Here is a 15,886-nt window from a genome sequence, read left to right as displayed (position 1 = left end):
TCCAGTTACTGCATACACTTTGCTCTGTAACTTACCCAATCAGAGAAGCTTATCATTTGTAGGGGCCACAGCCTTCTACCTAACAGTGCACACACATTCAAAACAAGAACTTTACTTAAACCTATTACAATCTCCTTGAAACAAACAGAAGTGAATTACAGGGAGAGTGGACTCTAGGAGTGAGAGCGAGCAGGTCAGCTAGTGACAAGGGGTCCACACCATTCCTCCCTACTAGGTGCCACCCAGAAGCAATGACTCTGGAACCCTAAAAACTGTTCTGTTTGAAAGTCCAGTGTACGAAAGGTGAACAATAGGTTTACATATTTTAATGAGAACTTTATTCCAGGGAGCTTAAAAATATAACAAAATCATCAATTATCAATCCTGCTAGTACTGTCGTCTCATACTGGAGATGAGTGGGCAGCTTTTGTGCCTCACTGGTATCCAGAACAGGGTGGAGTTGTTTGCCAATTTCAGAGCTGAAAAAAGTTATTCCAGGAATCTTTCCAATTCTACCAAAGAACTGCTCCTTCCATGAACTTACTGGAGGCAGTCAGAGCAAGGAAGCTCCTAATCTTTAAATCTCTCAGCACAAGTTCTTGGGCTGGGGTGGGGAATGGAATGTGAGGGGCTGACCGACTGGAGGTGAAGGACAAGTTAGACTAGAGGAGGACATTTATAAACAGATGGCCATGCTTTAAGATTGAAAAGTCCAAAAATCTACCTATTGATAACAATGGACAATTTGGGATCAAAAAGAAAGTAAATAAAACTTGGAAGGATCAACAATAATATAAAAACTGCTCCAAAAATCCAATCAATGAGAAAAAATAGTCATAATTCAACTTTTTTTTAGGGGAGGGCACTTTTCTGAATATTCTCCATCCTACCTAACTTTGTAACCACCAGATTCCTGCCCTTAGAAGTAGGTATGACTTTTTTTTAGGACCGTAACTGCAGTATTTATTAAACTTTTTTAGTGTTAGCTGTACACAGGCATACCTTGGAGATACTGTAAGTTCAGTTCCAGACCACTACAATAGAGCAAATGCAATAAAATGTCATCTTTTTGCTGCTGGAGGGTCTTGCCTTCACTTTGTATAAAACACAACATCTGTGAAGTGTAATAAAACGAGGTAGACCTAAATCTACTTCTCTGTCTCTTCCTACTTAGATTGAGATCACCTTGAAAACAGTGATCATTCTATTGCCACAGATACTCCTTTGCCAGTTACTGTGCCTGGCTTACAGAAAGCATTCAGTACTTGTGGAGTAAAACTGAGTCTATAGTACACTGAAGAACAGAACATGTAGGGAGACAGTACGGGGAGGGGATTCCAGGAAAGCTACCTACTCCTGATAGAGAAGGTAGACTATTCAGCTGACAGAAGCTGGTAGTCCTTTACCTTTCCTCCTTCTCACTTCCTGCTTGCAACACAGATATGGATACAATGCCTAGAATGGTACAGCCATCTCTAGGTTATAAGGATGACATGAACATATATTAAGGCTGGCAGAGCTGTATGCCTGACAGCATTTCTAAGGTGCTGTTTCAGCTTCTGAGTGTCTTGTTAAGTGAGAAAAATGAATATACCATTTGGTTGTCACAATAGCTGGTTTATGTTGCTTACAGCAGAATACAGTTTCTGGCTTTTAAAGAATTAGTTGAAAGATGATGAAGTTAGTGGATTTGCATTTAGCACTCTTCCCCAGTAAGTCCCTACACTTAAGAGTAAAAAGAAAAAACAAAATATGGGGGAAAGACAGTACCATCACCTGACAGGGAAGGAAACCCTTATACCTATAGTACAAGCCTCATTTTCACTCACCACCTTTTTCTGGTGGCTAATGAAAATTAATGAACTCAAATAGTATTTATCTAATGAGTATTGCTCCCAATCTCATTTCCATCTCAACTGCTGTGGTATAATAATAAACTACACCCCAACATTTCCAAAAGCAAGTTGTTTTGAAATTTGTTCTGGAGATTTTAATATACATTATACCTAGAATTCTGTCATCTAATAAGTTCAAGGAATAAGTTAAAGTTCTATGGGATTTATTACTGTAAGACTTCTCAGAGCTTTTGGCGCTGTGACTGTCCAAAGGAAGGTTTTATGATTTCTAAGTAGCCTCTCTCAAAATAATTTGTCCAGGGATCCTTTTCTTCCCAAAGCCACTTGAGGAACTAGTATTTCACAAAAATGCTCTGAGAAGCATTGAGGTAAAAATAGCACATGCCACAAAAGATATGGCTACTGCACCCCAAGGAGCAGAGTTTTGCTCTGTCCTTTATGGGTCTCTTATGTTAAATGTAAAGACGTTTATTCAGATTTTCTCACCAACATACTTTGACCTGGCAATGTGCAATTAGTAAATTAACAAGGGTCCCTGCCCACCCTTGAATAATGAACAGAGATAAGCCATTTTTATTCTCCCTAGGTACAAGTTTGTTGAGACAATATCCTTTTAAGTGAGGTTTCCAAGAAGAAATGAACATGGGTCATGGAAAGTACTCAAGCAGAAGAAAAGGAAAACTGAGTCACATGCAACATTCAGCTTATAAAGTAATACATAATTACAAGTTATATAACAGAATCCTAGGAATATCATATATTACTATCTCTAGAACAAGTTCACCAGAACTCATTTTTGGAGATGTACTTTATTATTAACCACAGTAACTGAAATGCAAGTGAGACCAGGAAAGATACTCATTGCATAAACATTGTTTGCATTTAAGGACTGGTGGTTGCTGAGATTAAAATGGAAACTTTTTCACTGATATTCCTTGGGGCATTAGAGACAGTGTTCCAGGATCTAAACAAGTTCTCAAGCGAGCTGAGCCAGCCAGACTCCAGCAGAAAGGAAAGGTTTCCTCATTCCATCCTCAACAGACAGGTGGAGCAGCAGGGTTTTTTTTCAGATGTACTCTCCTGTGAAGATGGTCTATAGACGACCTGTACCTCCCAGCCCATGGTGGTGCAGCCGTGTAGTGCCCCAGCTCTCAAAATGAAGGAATAATGTGTGCTTTAAAGCTCTTAAGAGCTTACAGAGAGAGGAAGCTCCTATATCTACAGCCCATTAAGCATATACTAATGTCTGTGTGATGTCCCTGACAAGTCTGCTTAAGAGGATTATTAATGTTCCATCCAAAAAAAAAAAAAAAAAAGGCCCAAATAGGAGGCCGAGAGAAAGCTTAGGAAACATCAGAGATTTCTTTAATTTTAGCACTCAACTGGGTACTGATTTCAAGGATGGACTATCAGGCAGTGGTTTCAACTTATTATATTGTTTTATTAGTACACACTTATGTAGAGCTTGCTATGTGTTGGCACCATCATAGCACTTTATATGAGTAATTAATTTAATCTTCATAATAGCCCCACTCTTAGGCTTCTTCCTCATCTGCATTTTACAGATGAGGAAACTGAGGCACAGAACGGTCATAAGGCTAGTTTGTATAACTAAGAAACTCCAGTAGCTCCTCCGGAAGCCTCCTGAACCTTCCAGTTGAATTGTCACCTGTGTTCCCACTGCACCCTGTGGGGAAATGTCTATGGCACTTAATGACCGATGCTGCCCTTCTAAGGGCTCCCCTCCCCACTGGACCTTGCACTTCCTCATGCCAGGATTCCATCTTACTCACTCATCCCTGGGTTCTTATGCCCAGTGTTCAACACATGTTTGCAAAATGGGTTAAAAAAGTACAGCTTCATATCTCTTATCTGCAATCCTTGGGACTACAGGTATCTTAAAATTCAGAGTATTTTGGATTTTAGGAAGTTCAGTGCATACACTACATATGACCACCAGTGGGATCTGAGACAGCACTCCACAGTAAAATACTGAATACATGAACAATTCTAGAGTTAAACTTATCATTGGCTACATTAAGAGAGTAAATAAAGACTATAAATATAGATAAAGACTAGAGACAGCCTCATGAGAATTCAGGTGAGGGTTTACCAGAAAGCGTGCTATGAAGAAAAAAAAGCACTTGGTTTTTGGAACTGTTTGGATTTTGGAATTACAGGTGAGGCGATAGTGAGTTGCTATTTCTATGAAGGTCTCTAAGACGGCTGTGCAGATGTTATAGCACTGCCTTACTGTGAAAAGAATGTCCCATTCGCTCAGTTACCATGTATCAATGGCCAGGCCAAGAACTTGGAGGACAACTGGTGGAGACCTGGATCCACAGTGGTCTCTTGGCGCGTATGCACCAGCTTGGAGATTGGGGAGATGTGTGGAGTGAACAGCCCTGGGTTAAGGCTCAGGGAAAAGGGCTCTGAGGGAGTTCTACTCCCTTCTAGCCAGTTATTTTGGGAAAAGCATAAGACCAATCTGGCAGACATCCACAGGCTGATAAAGGTGTCATAAAAAATAGCTCCATGCTTAAATGTTAGGTTATGTAGCATTTTTCAACAGTATCCAGTCAAAAACAAAATCCTTCTTCCTTTCACTTTTTTCAAATGAAATGACTTCCTGTTCTCCTAAACTATATGCTCCCCAAGGGCCGTGATCACGCTGTAACAAATAATCATAAACACAGAGACTTAAAACAGTACAAGTTTATTATCTTGTAGTTCTGGTGGCCAGAAGTCCAAGATGTCCTCACTGGGCTAAAATCAAGGTGTCAGCAGGGCTGCACTCCTCCTGGAGGCTCTAGGGGAGAATCTGTTTCCTTGCCTTTTCCAGTTTCTATCGGCTGCCCACACTCCTTGGCTCATGGCCCCTTCCCCATCTTCAAGCAAGCTACGGCTGCTGAAGTCTTCCTCACCTGGCATCAGTCCAACTCTGACTGTTTTCCTGTCTCCCTTTTTCATTTGTTAGGAGCTTTATGATTACATTAGGGCCACCTGGATAATTTCTCCATCTCAAATCTTAATTACTTAACCATACCTGCAAAATCCCTCTAACTTCTAAAGTAACTTATGTGCAAGATTTGGGAATTAGGACCTGAGACATCTGGGGGAGGCAGCAAGGCAGCACTCTGTTTACAACACTATCTAAATTCCTTTTGCACCCCAGCACCTACTGCAATGTCAGACACATGACAGAGGCTTAAAATATCTGCTTGGCTTTATTGGTATTACTTAAATGTCTCCAACCACCAGTTTCCTTATTTTTAAACAGAGATTTAAAAAAAAACCTAGTATAAGCCTCACACAAAATAACACATGTGAAAGTGGTCTGAAAACTATAAAGAAACCTAAACATGAAGACAATAGTCCACAGACCAGGAGTAGAGGATACACACACACATTTATGAAAGAGCCAGTATATAATAAGGAAAGACAGTGGAATGCTAACAGAATTCCATTCAATCAATAAGTCATTATGGGAAACAGGCCAGTTGCTGGGGGATCGAAATCATGTTATCGTGTGGCCTTGAGGCAGTTCCGTTTGGGACACTACATAATTTTGTGTCCAAATTTAAGGAGGCAATGATAATATTTACTCTGGGACAAAAGTATCAATCAGAACTCTTTTCAGGCAGACAGAACACATGGTCATGCCAAATACAGCAAGCACAGTGGTGAGCCTGGGCTCTGGAGCCAGGCTGCCTGTAACCAAACCCATGATCCACACTTAGAGCTTTGTGACCCTGGACACATCATATAACGGCTCTCTGCCTTGGTTTCCTCATCTGCAAAATGGGGTAAAAGATTCCTTTCACAATGCTGATGTGAGGATCAGATGAGTTACGACATAGAGCATTCAGAAGATGCTTAGCGCACTGTAAGAGGTCAGTAAGAGTTAGTGATCATTACACATCAAGGCCATACTCTGAATTCCCACAAATTCACAGTACAGAATCCCCAGTGTTTCCCCACAGCCCCAGCCAGCTGGGCCAGCATGGCCCAATGCCAGCACACAAGTCTCTAGGACAGGAGACAGTCCTCTCTTTGGTACCTGCTCCCTCACATGCCCATTTCTGCTTTCCCATCCTGGTCCTGAGCTCATTTTTGGAATGCAGAGCTGTAGTGCCAGCCTTGGCGTCTACAATGCTTTGTCATCAAATATAGCAAAACCCTTTGTTATTTGAGCAGGAGGCAGGATGACTAGAAGATTAACTCCCTAAAGCAGCAGTCTTTGCAGTGAGTGTGGCTGTGTCCATTGGAGAGAGGGGGGCAATGGCTGACTTCTAATTTTAAACTTGTGTATACTAAAATTCTAATGTGCTAACGTCATTTTAAACTGCAAGCTGCACAGGCATGTTCCTGAATATATTATATCTTGTTACCTTCTGTCCTAAACAGAATCCCAAGTAATATATCACAACAGAAACATATTACAAGTACAAACTAAACTGCTTTCTGCTGAACTTGGAATAAAGATCATGATTATGCTGTTTACATGGATTATAAAAACAATAGCTACAACAATTAGTTTTATTCAGTTTGTGTGCTACATGCCAGGCATCGTTCTAAGCACATTATGGGCATTTAATTCCAAACAATTCTATGAAGTAGGTACTGTTATTATTCCCATTTTACAGATGAGAATAATGAAGCACAGAGAGGTACAATCACTTGCCTATGATACATATACATCTATTTAAGTGGCGGAGGCAGGATTAAACTGGGGCAATCTGGCTTGAGCACACCCTCTTCAATGCAAACCCTGCTCCCTCTCATGCTGGAAAGGAGAGAGACTTCCTCTCGCATAACAGGAACCATCCTGGGTACAGCACTCCTGGCAGAGCAAGTCCTTCACTTGTCTGTACCTTTGCTGCATGTGCCGTGCAAAATGCCTTGATCTCCTTTGTCTACCTGGCAAACCCCTACACACCCTGCACCACTCTGTGCTCAGCCTTCCCTGCATCACTGGGCACACTGCAGGCACTCAAGGCAAATAGTGAGATTTCAGTATGGCAGTTATTCAATAACTGCTAAGCTTTGTTTTTTTTTTTTAAGTATTGATGTTTAAACAGTACTAGCCTTACCAAGAGATTCAAAGCAGATTTTCTCTTCAGAAAAGTTAATTTACTATATGATTTTATTAATAAAATTATAATTAGCATTTACCTAACACTACATTCCATACATTGATGCACTAAAGATTTGTAGGATGTTTGAGCAGGGCTGCACCATGTAGCTTAAATAACTTCATGCATCTCTACAGAGTCCAGCTGTTGTTTTTCCTCGACAGTTTACTGAAGCGGCATAGCTCCCGAGACACCTGTGATCAGAGCCATCTGACCCTTTATGTCCCAAGTCCCCCCAGGCACACAGTACACTGGATGTGATGTTCCAGGTGAGCACCGGCCACCTTACTTGTTAATGTTGCTGCCTTCTTTCAGTCGCTCTCCTGCGGCTCCTGTCTTGGACACTCTTTCGCTACCCGCCAGGTCTACCAAGCTGACCTTACTGACTTTCTCTCCAGAGTTCTAGTTGCAGGAAACAAGACAGAAACAATACATGTGAATGCAAAAACCACAGATTTCTACATACACATCAGCACTCTGAGAGCAACCCAAGCAGCCAGCCAGTATAACGAGGCAAACTTCTCAAGAAGATTTTAAATGGTAAGAAGAGTTGGACCAGCAATTTCATAGCCAAACTTTAAATTGGTGTGGTAATGGAGAATTGTGTTTGGCAGCTGGGAAGCAGACACACTTCACGTTCCAGAATATAGTCAGGAAGCTGCAGATTTTATGTGCCTATGAGAAAATACTAGGACATGAGGATTCCTATTTACTCAGGTCAAATTCCTCTTCTTTTGAGAAAGTGTTCTTTAGGCTAAATGTTGTGGTTTCCTCTTTAATATCCCTTAATGACAATGAGGTAAGACTCAGGTGTTTTTCAGGTGAATTTCAGTATGAAAGGATACATATTTAAAGCTGTCCAGTGACATCATCGTATTCTTTAGGGAGTTCACACAACAACTCTGACTTTTTAAAAAAGTTATATATTAAAGAAGAATCTAAAAATTAAATGATGTAAGCAAATCTTGGCTCTACTTGGTAGAAGAGCCAGCACAAAATTCTCAGCAGCTGAACCCAAACATGAAACACATCACCCATGCAGGTATTTTGAGTTCTTTTACTGCCACCAAAGGCTCTGTCCAGTTCCTCACCCCAGACTGCAAGTCATAAAGTGTCTGTGTGATTATGATGTTGAACACAGCATGGGAGCGGCTACTTTCTTCATTCATGTTGGTTGCAGCTACTGTCCGAGACTTATTTCCCTCAGACATTAATGACTCAATATCCTAGAGGCAAAGCATAAGGAAAGTATTATAAGCAAAAATATATGAACAGTCCTGCCCACAGGTGTACGTATTAATTATGATCCTCTGACACATTCGCCACCACCCTTCTATAAAATCCTCCCTGCCTCTCCTTCATCGAGCCTGGTTCAGCTGCCACCTCCCTCAGTGCTCTCTAGTGCAGGAAATGATGCCCCCATTCTTCCCCACCCGCAACTGTCTTCTTTCTCTGTTAACTACCTATTTTTTCCTTTATGAGGTCCTATGGGAGAAAAGAGCTAATATGTATTGAGCCCTCCAGATACTCAATAACAATAATTACCCTATTTTATTCTAACTCTCTGGGCTTAACAACTCTGTGTAGCTATCTACTGCTCACTTATTTGCCTCTGTCCTCCAACACTGTGTTCTCCCAGGAATTTTCCTTATTCACTTTTGTACACCTGCCTTACAACACTTGGAACCCATGGATTCTCATACAATGTGTGATGAATGAACCTTATAAAGGAAGTATTCTCATGGATTTAAACACAAGGATACTAAAGTTCACAGAGGTCAAATAACTTTTCCCACATCCAATAAGAGGCAGAGCTGGGACACAAATCACAAGGTCCCTGCCTCTTATTAATAAGTGATGAGATGAGCACTGACCCCAACCATGATGAGCTATGAACTAGTGCTGTCTTAGCCTCTCTACGCCAAAGAGGTCTCCATTCATTTCAGAATCTGAGTGTTTTTAAAGTAATGACTACATTGTATTTTTATTTAAACAACACTAAAAATGTCTTCACTTACTTTTTAATTTTTTAAAATTTTCAATGACAATTGGCATGTAATACAGTACTAGTTTCAAGTGTACAACAAAGTGATTAGACATTAATATAACTTACAAAGTGATCATTCCAATGAGTCTAGTAACCATCTGAAAAATGTTGTCTAAATGGCTAGAGAGTTACTTTGCACATTAATTTTAGTCCCACTGAGTGATGATAGGACAGCCATAACAAAGAAATAGCACAACTAAGTAAAGAGGTGTATTTGTTCATCATTCGTTGGCTTTCTTCAGCAACAGATGGCAGTTTGTGTTATGAGATTTCCAAAGCAATGACAATAAAAACAAGGGCAAAACATCAAGTCAGGATGTAAGAAGGCATAAAAATCAAGAAGTAGGAAAATGAGACAAGTCAATCAATGTAGAGAGAATTGATTTTAAAAATAAAGGAAATAGAGGAGTGAAAAGTAATGAAAACCAAGAGAGGAGACCCTATTAAAGAGAAGGGGTTGAATGAACTACCAAACACTGTCTATATTTGTCGAGATGGGCATCACTTGCAACCTTAAGTAGAACAATCTCAACAAAGTGGTATTAGTGAAAATATTCAGCAAGCTCAAAACACTGGGCCTCTCAGACATGCTGTAAAACCTTTGCGACAAAGCAGGTCAAGGAGTGAGATTCAAGGTCCTCTTTTTCTGTTTGGGGCGTGTTGTTACTGAGTTTTGAAGAGCATGAATGGTACCAATAAATTTGTTACAAAGCATTCATATAGAAATGTATTCAACATCACTTATATACTTCAACTTATTGTAGTTATTTAAAGACTTAAAAAAGATAAAACTTACCTCAAAACTAGTGACAGCCAGTTGGGATAAGCCATCTACATATGGTCCCAAAACTTTATGCTCCCGAACTTTAAGAGACTGTCTACTCCTTCAAGAGGAAGGAAAAAGGAATGAACAAATCAGAAAAAAACTCATAGCCTTTTCATTCTTTTTAAGTACTCATAAACCAAGATGCCAGTTTCAAAAGAATTTTTTAAATATATAATCTTCATTATATTTTTTCCATTTCCATTTAGTCCCCTTATATCCTCCTGCCCCAGCAATCACCACCCAGTTTTCTATGTCCATTGAAAACTATGTCCTTTTCCTTAAAGATTCTGTTTATTTCTTTTTAGAGAGAGAGGAACGGAGGGAGAAAGAGAGGGAGAGAAACATCAATGTGTGGTTGCCTCTTGTGTGCCCCCCACCATGGACCTGGCCCACAACCCTGGCATGTACCCTGACTGGGAATCCAACAGGCGACCCTTAGGTTCGAAGCCTGCACTCAATCCACTGAGCCACAGCAGCCAAGGCCATGAGTCCCTTTTCCAAAAGAATTTTTTAAATAATCAACAAATATCCTAAAAGCTACTTTATTTAGATTAACATGACGGTATTCATTATGACAAATGTCTTTTACACTCAGATTTCCATTTAAAGTAACATTATTTAAAAATTCTATCTCCACTCCCAAACTAAAGAGTCAGGACACAGAATACTAGGTTGGGCCAACTTGCTTTAGCAGATGAACTTCAATTTTACATAGGTGGAAAAAAAAGAAAAAGAAAAGAGACAAAGCAAAGAATGTGCCAGAAATGAATTTAACCTCAAGGCTCGTCTATAAATAAGCACATTCTCAGTAAATAATATCTTAAAGTTTTGACCAAGCAATAAACAATATTAAAGTGCTTTATTTTATTTTTAATTTAGTTTTACAAGTCTGTATTGATTTATGCTGCTCTGTGCTGACAATTTTATACAGAAAGTGATATTACAGTACAGCAGTTGCTTGCAGTTACTGATATTTATCCTACATTTAGAATTGGCTCTGCTGGTGAAGATTTTAGGGCTTGTTTGAATTTTTAAATGGCAAACCTGGTCTGGTACCCATTTGCACAGCATATCAACAGAAATTGAGACCAAAAGCAAACTGATACAGATTATGACTATATTGTATATGTCTGCCTCTTTCAAGGTGATAGATATTAATCACCTTTCAAACAGTCACTCAAGTGTGGAAAAAAGGAACTAAGAACCAAGAGTGCTTCCCAAAGCCTTAGCATTGTTACCTAAGAACTTTTCAGTTACCCCTCTCAATCTTACAACCCTACGAAATAGGTTTCACTAACTTTAAGGATGAAAAACTCAATGTGACAATAAGCAATTTTGCTGTCCTCTAAACATGGGTAAACCAAATGCACATCTTTGTAAGAGCTGCTTTGATGCACACAAATCCAGAACTCAGCTCACTCTGCTTACACAACCAGAGAGTCTTTAGTGCCATTCATGAGCAAGAAAAAGTACGGTTAACATACTACCAAGTGCTTTTGATGGTGTCTAACATCTGGCATTCTTGTACACTGCTGCTGAGAGTGTAGGGTGGTACAACCACTTTGGAAAACAGTCTGGCAGTACCAAATAAAGTTAAAGATTCAGTATCTCTTGACCTGTAATTCCACCCCGAGATATATTCCCTAGAAACTCCTACATTTGTTCACCAGGAGAACTGGACAAGAAAGAGCAGCACTATCTAGGGATAAAAAGTGGGGTAAATAAATTATGGTATAATCACACCACAGAATACTAAAGAGCAGTAAAAATTAGTGCATTATTACTTCATATATCAGAACAAATGAATCACTGATGGTAAAAACAGCAAGTCACCAAGGGACACATGTAACTATGATGTCACACAAAGTTAAAAACTATGCAAAATCATGTGTTAACTTGAAAGAGGAGGAAGATTAATGAAAAACATAAAATTCATAATAGCAATTATTTTGGGGAGGATAGGAAATATAATGGGATCTAAAAGAACATATAGGAGGCTTCAAAAATATTGGTCATGTTCCATTTATCAAGAAACATGGCGAGTAGGGCAGTCTTTGCTTTTATTACTCTTTATACCTTACATGTATTATAAATGTTCTTTCATATGCATTAAATAGTTCATATCTTTAAAGTAAACATTTTCTAAGATTGGGTTACTTCCTTCCCACCCACAATTTTGACCCTATATGTTTGTTTATACCCTTGGTTATTCGGCTGCTAAAAGCTTTAAAAAATATTTTTTAGTGACAAGAGAAAGTGTTCACTATGTTACATAGAAAATTCAGGATATTGAATTATATTTAGAGAATCACTTCAACACACACACACACACACACACACGCAGCATACATTTGAAACACGAGATCAAAATGCACCAAAGTATTAATAGCAGTTATTTCTGAGTGGTGGGATTATAGATCATTTTTATTTCTTCTGACATTTTGCTTATAATCTAAATTTTATATAAATATATATTATTTCAATCAGTAAAAAAAATTAATAAAAAAAGTAAATGGTCCTCTCTTCTATGAATCAAACTCATCTAGCTTCTATCACCTACTTTTTAAAAAATACAGATGCCTAGGTTTTCCCCTGGGTCTACTGACTCCTGGTCTCTGTGTGGGGGGCTCAGGTAGGCATATCCCTGAAAAGCTCTCCACATGATTCCAATGCACAGTCTGGTAAGAGAATGACTTGCATTGGCTGGGTGGTTTTAATACTTCAACCTCTTTATCTCCAATTCAGAAGTGCTGCTTTCCGACATAAATGGAAGGTCCAATGTGTCATTTTTTTTAAAGATTTTATTCATTTATTTTTAGAGAGGGAAGGGAAGGAGAGAGAGAGAGAGACGTCCATGTGCAGTTGCTGGGGGTTATGGCCTGCAACCCAGGCATGTGCCCTGGCTGGGAATCGAACCTGTGACACTTTGGTTCCCAGCCCGTGCTCAATCCACTGAGCTACGCCAGCCAGGGCTGTGTCATTTCTAATTCAACTTTTAATACCGATAGTAAACACTCTTTAAAAAATGGCATATATAAGCAACTTTACACATGAATGTAGGATAAGCTATGTATACAGGGTATACCAACATGCTTTCAAAGCTGCTGATTTCTCAGTAAGTGAACTGAAATCAAAGTATGACCAAGGGCTCCAATAAATATGTTCACTTGCAATTTTAACTTTAGGATCACTTAAAATTATTACCTCTAGTACAAGCTTAATTTCAACCACCAACTTACCCTTTGGGGTCTAAAAGATCCCGAACTTTCTCATTATAAATTTCCATATAGGATACTTCCACTTTAAAGGTCTGTGACTCATTTTGCTCCAGAGAGATCCTTTTAAATAAAGCACAACAGAGCCTTGGGATAAGGCCCAGCTGCTCAGCATTGCCCATCATGGAGAAGGATTTTCCTGAGCCTGGAGAAGAGCAAGCACAAAGAAAGGAGGATACAAGAGGCAGCAACAAGTAATGCTTCAACCATACGAGTTTCCTACATAGACCAACCAAGGTCACAAAATGGAGGTGGCAAAACTGGCCCCCAAACCTGGCCCTCATGCTAGGTTACTCTTTTTTCTATTACACCCACTGCCTCTAGTTTCACTCTCATTGTAAGATCCAAGAGGGCAGCTCATTTACAGGTATATGCACACAAATATAACCACTAAAAACAGTATGTACAATAAATATCAACTATACATTACAAAATATTAACATATTTGCCCAAAAGTAACTTGTTTGTGAAATGCTTTGATATATATTCTCTCATCTGAGTCTCCTAGTTGTCTTGCAATGTGACCATAGGCAGTATTGTTGTGATTTATTGATTTATTCCACCTTTATAGTTGAAATGAAGGCAGCTCAGAGAGTAAATGGCTGAGACCCTAGTATGTTTTTGTTTTGCTTGTTTCAACCAACTATGCCCCAAGCCTGCATTGAGTGATCTACTATCAGTTTTGTATCCTAGTGAAAGTCCTTTGTATAAAATGATACTAAGAGGTGTTTTGGTTTTTTTTTTAGTTTTTACTATAACATTCACACTGAGAAACTAGCAATTATTTTTTCTAGTTTAAATACAGGTGAAAACTGTAATTTAGGGAAGTGGCATTTAATAGTTAGAAACTAGCTTGCTCATTTACACTGAAATTAATTACCAAAACTGTTGAATCATCAAAAAGAGGGTTCTTTTGATCATCTCACTCAGTTAAACCCACAAAGGCAGAAGCATTTTTCGGTTGCTTCCCAAAGTGTTTTCATTTCTATAGTTTAAGAAATGCACATTTAATATTAACTACAAATAAAAGCAGCAACTTACCTGTTTGTCCATATGCAAAAATGCATGCATTATACCCCTGAAATGCTTTTTCAAGAATTCCTTCCCCAAGGCACTTGAAAACTACCTCTTGACCTAAAAAGAAAAAGAAAATAAAGAAAAAGTGATGTTTCTTGACATATTTGTATTAATAACTGAGTCTCAGTTACCAGTATTCTCTAACTCCAAAAAGATGTTAAAACTGTATTATGTGCCTGCTACGTGTAGGGCTAAGGATTAAGAGCTTAATGGGTGCAATTTTATTTAATCTTCTTAACCATAGCTCAGTACCCGAATCCCATAGAACTTATGATTCTACCCACTGCTTCCTTGTAAGACTCTTCTCTAGGGAATTAAAGTTTCCTTTCCATTGTCTATAGGCCATATGGAAGCACTGTTTAAATCTGGTTTAGTTTCTTCTCATGAGTCAGTATAAAATGCCATTAATCATGAATTGTCTTTCCCCATCTGGATTCTGAGCTTCCAATGAGGAGGAACCATGTCCTACACGTTTTGGTATATGCATGTACCTCAGCACCAAGCATGGTGCTGAGTACCTGCCAGGTGCTGGGAGGCTGCTTATTGCTGGGGGAGGGGATGTGTTGAGCACAGACACCTCTCACTTGTGTTCTCACAGGGGGTTCAGGGACAAGATCTCCTCAGTGAGCCTGTCTGCAGCTTACTGCAGCTCTCAGGGGAGTTCTGCCATTTCATAGTATAAATGCGATGGTAGCATCTGTAGTATCCAGCTGAACAGTTAAAAGTCTGAAAATATTTTTAAACACTTAAGGCTGTATTTACTACTCTTTGAAACTGGTGACTTTCTGACATTCATTCACCATCATTAAGAGAATTAAAATGATATTTTCTTTCTGCTGTGCATTTATAGTCCTCAACATTCACTAATACAGCATTTGTAGAAACTACTGGTTTTCAGTACCTCCAGTGGAAATGAGAATACCCTGACTGATGCCAGAGACTGTAATCTGTTTATCTTTATAATCCTGGTGCCTAATACAAAATACTTAATATTTATTGAAAGAATGAGTCCATTTAACCTTTTTATCCTACATGACAGTTCCTTTTACATTTGGAAATAATGCAACATAATAAAAGCTTTTGGGTATATGTTCCTCTTTTATGCATCTCATTTTAGCAGTCCCTTGTTATACTGTGACATATCATGGTTGAAGAATGGGACTCTTAAAAATGTGTGAGTAAAAACTAGATATATTTTCAACCATTAGACTGACAAAAATAAAATTTTGACAATATGAAATATAGCTGGATTAAGGAAATAGATGTTTTCATAAGATGCTGGAAGAATAAATAAATGCAGCCATTCTAAAGGAAAACCTCACAGCACTTCTAAAAGGGACTCTGCCCATAATCACAAGCACAGCTACCCTACAGAAAGCAGGGACCCCTGTAAAAGGATGCTCATGGCAGCATTATTTATAATACTGCAAGCTGGAATCAGGTTAAGTGCCCATCTGTAAAGGAGTCGATAACTAAAATGTGACTATTTTATATGATGTAATATTATAAGTCATGTAAAATGAAACAATCTGTGTGCAAATAATGCTAAAATTAAGAAACATTGTTCATTTAAAAAGTTCAGGTTCAGACTGTACATATAACATAAAAACTTAGGTCAAATTGTGTGTGTGTGTTTGAGACAGAGAGAGATCAATTTATGGATGCTGAGG

At 38.9% G+C, this 15,886-nt stretch overlaps 1 protein-coding gene across 8 annotated transcripts in view; it reads right to left on the bottom strand.

The window, feature by feature from the left end:
- The window catches only part of KIF13A (kinesin family member 13A), a 201,275-nt gene that overhangs the window by 62,940 nt on the left and 122,449 nt on the right, over positions 1 to 15,886 (bottom strand). For all 8 annotated transcript variants that reach the window (XM_036026463.1, XM_036026465.1, XM_036026466.1 and 5 more), the window contains exons 5-9: positions 14,181 to 14,273; positions 13,104 to 13,284; positions 9,835 to 9,922; positions 8,083 to 8,217; positions 7,281 to 7,393 (exon numbers count right to left, since the gene is read on the bottom strand). In XM_036026463.1, coding sequence (XP_035882356.1) covers positions 7,281 to 7,393; positions 8,083 to 8,217; positions 9,835 to 9,922; positions 13,104 to 13,284; positions 14,181 to 14,273 — 610 coding nt within the window. The remainder of the gene's footprint in view (positions 1 to 7,280; positions 7,394 to 8,082; positions 8,218 to 9,834; positions 9,923 to 13,103; positions 13,285 to 14,180; positions 14,274 to 15,886) is intronic.

The sequence above is a fragment of the Phyllostomus discolor genome, chromosome 5 (assembly GCF_004126475.2).
Source record: "Phyllostomus discolor isolate MPI-MPIP mPhyDis1 chromosome 5, mPhyDis1.pri.v3, whole genome shotgun sequence".
NCBI lineage: Eukaryota > Metazoa > Chordata > Mammalia > Chiroptera > Phyllostomidae > Phyllostomus > Phyllostomus discolor.
Note: the sequence above shows the minus strand (reverse complement) of the source record. Positions and strands in the feature narration are given on the sequence as shown.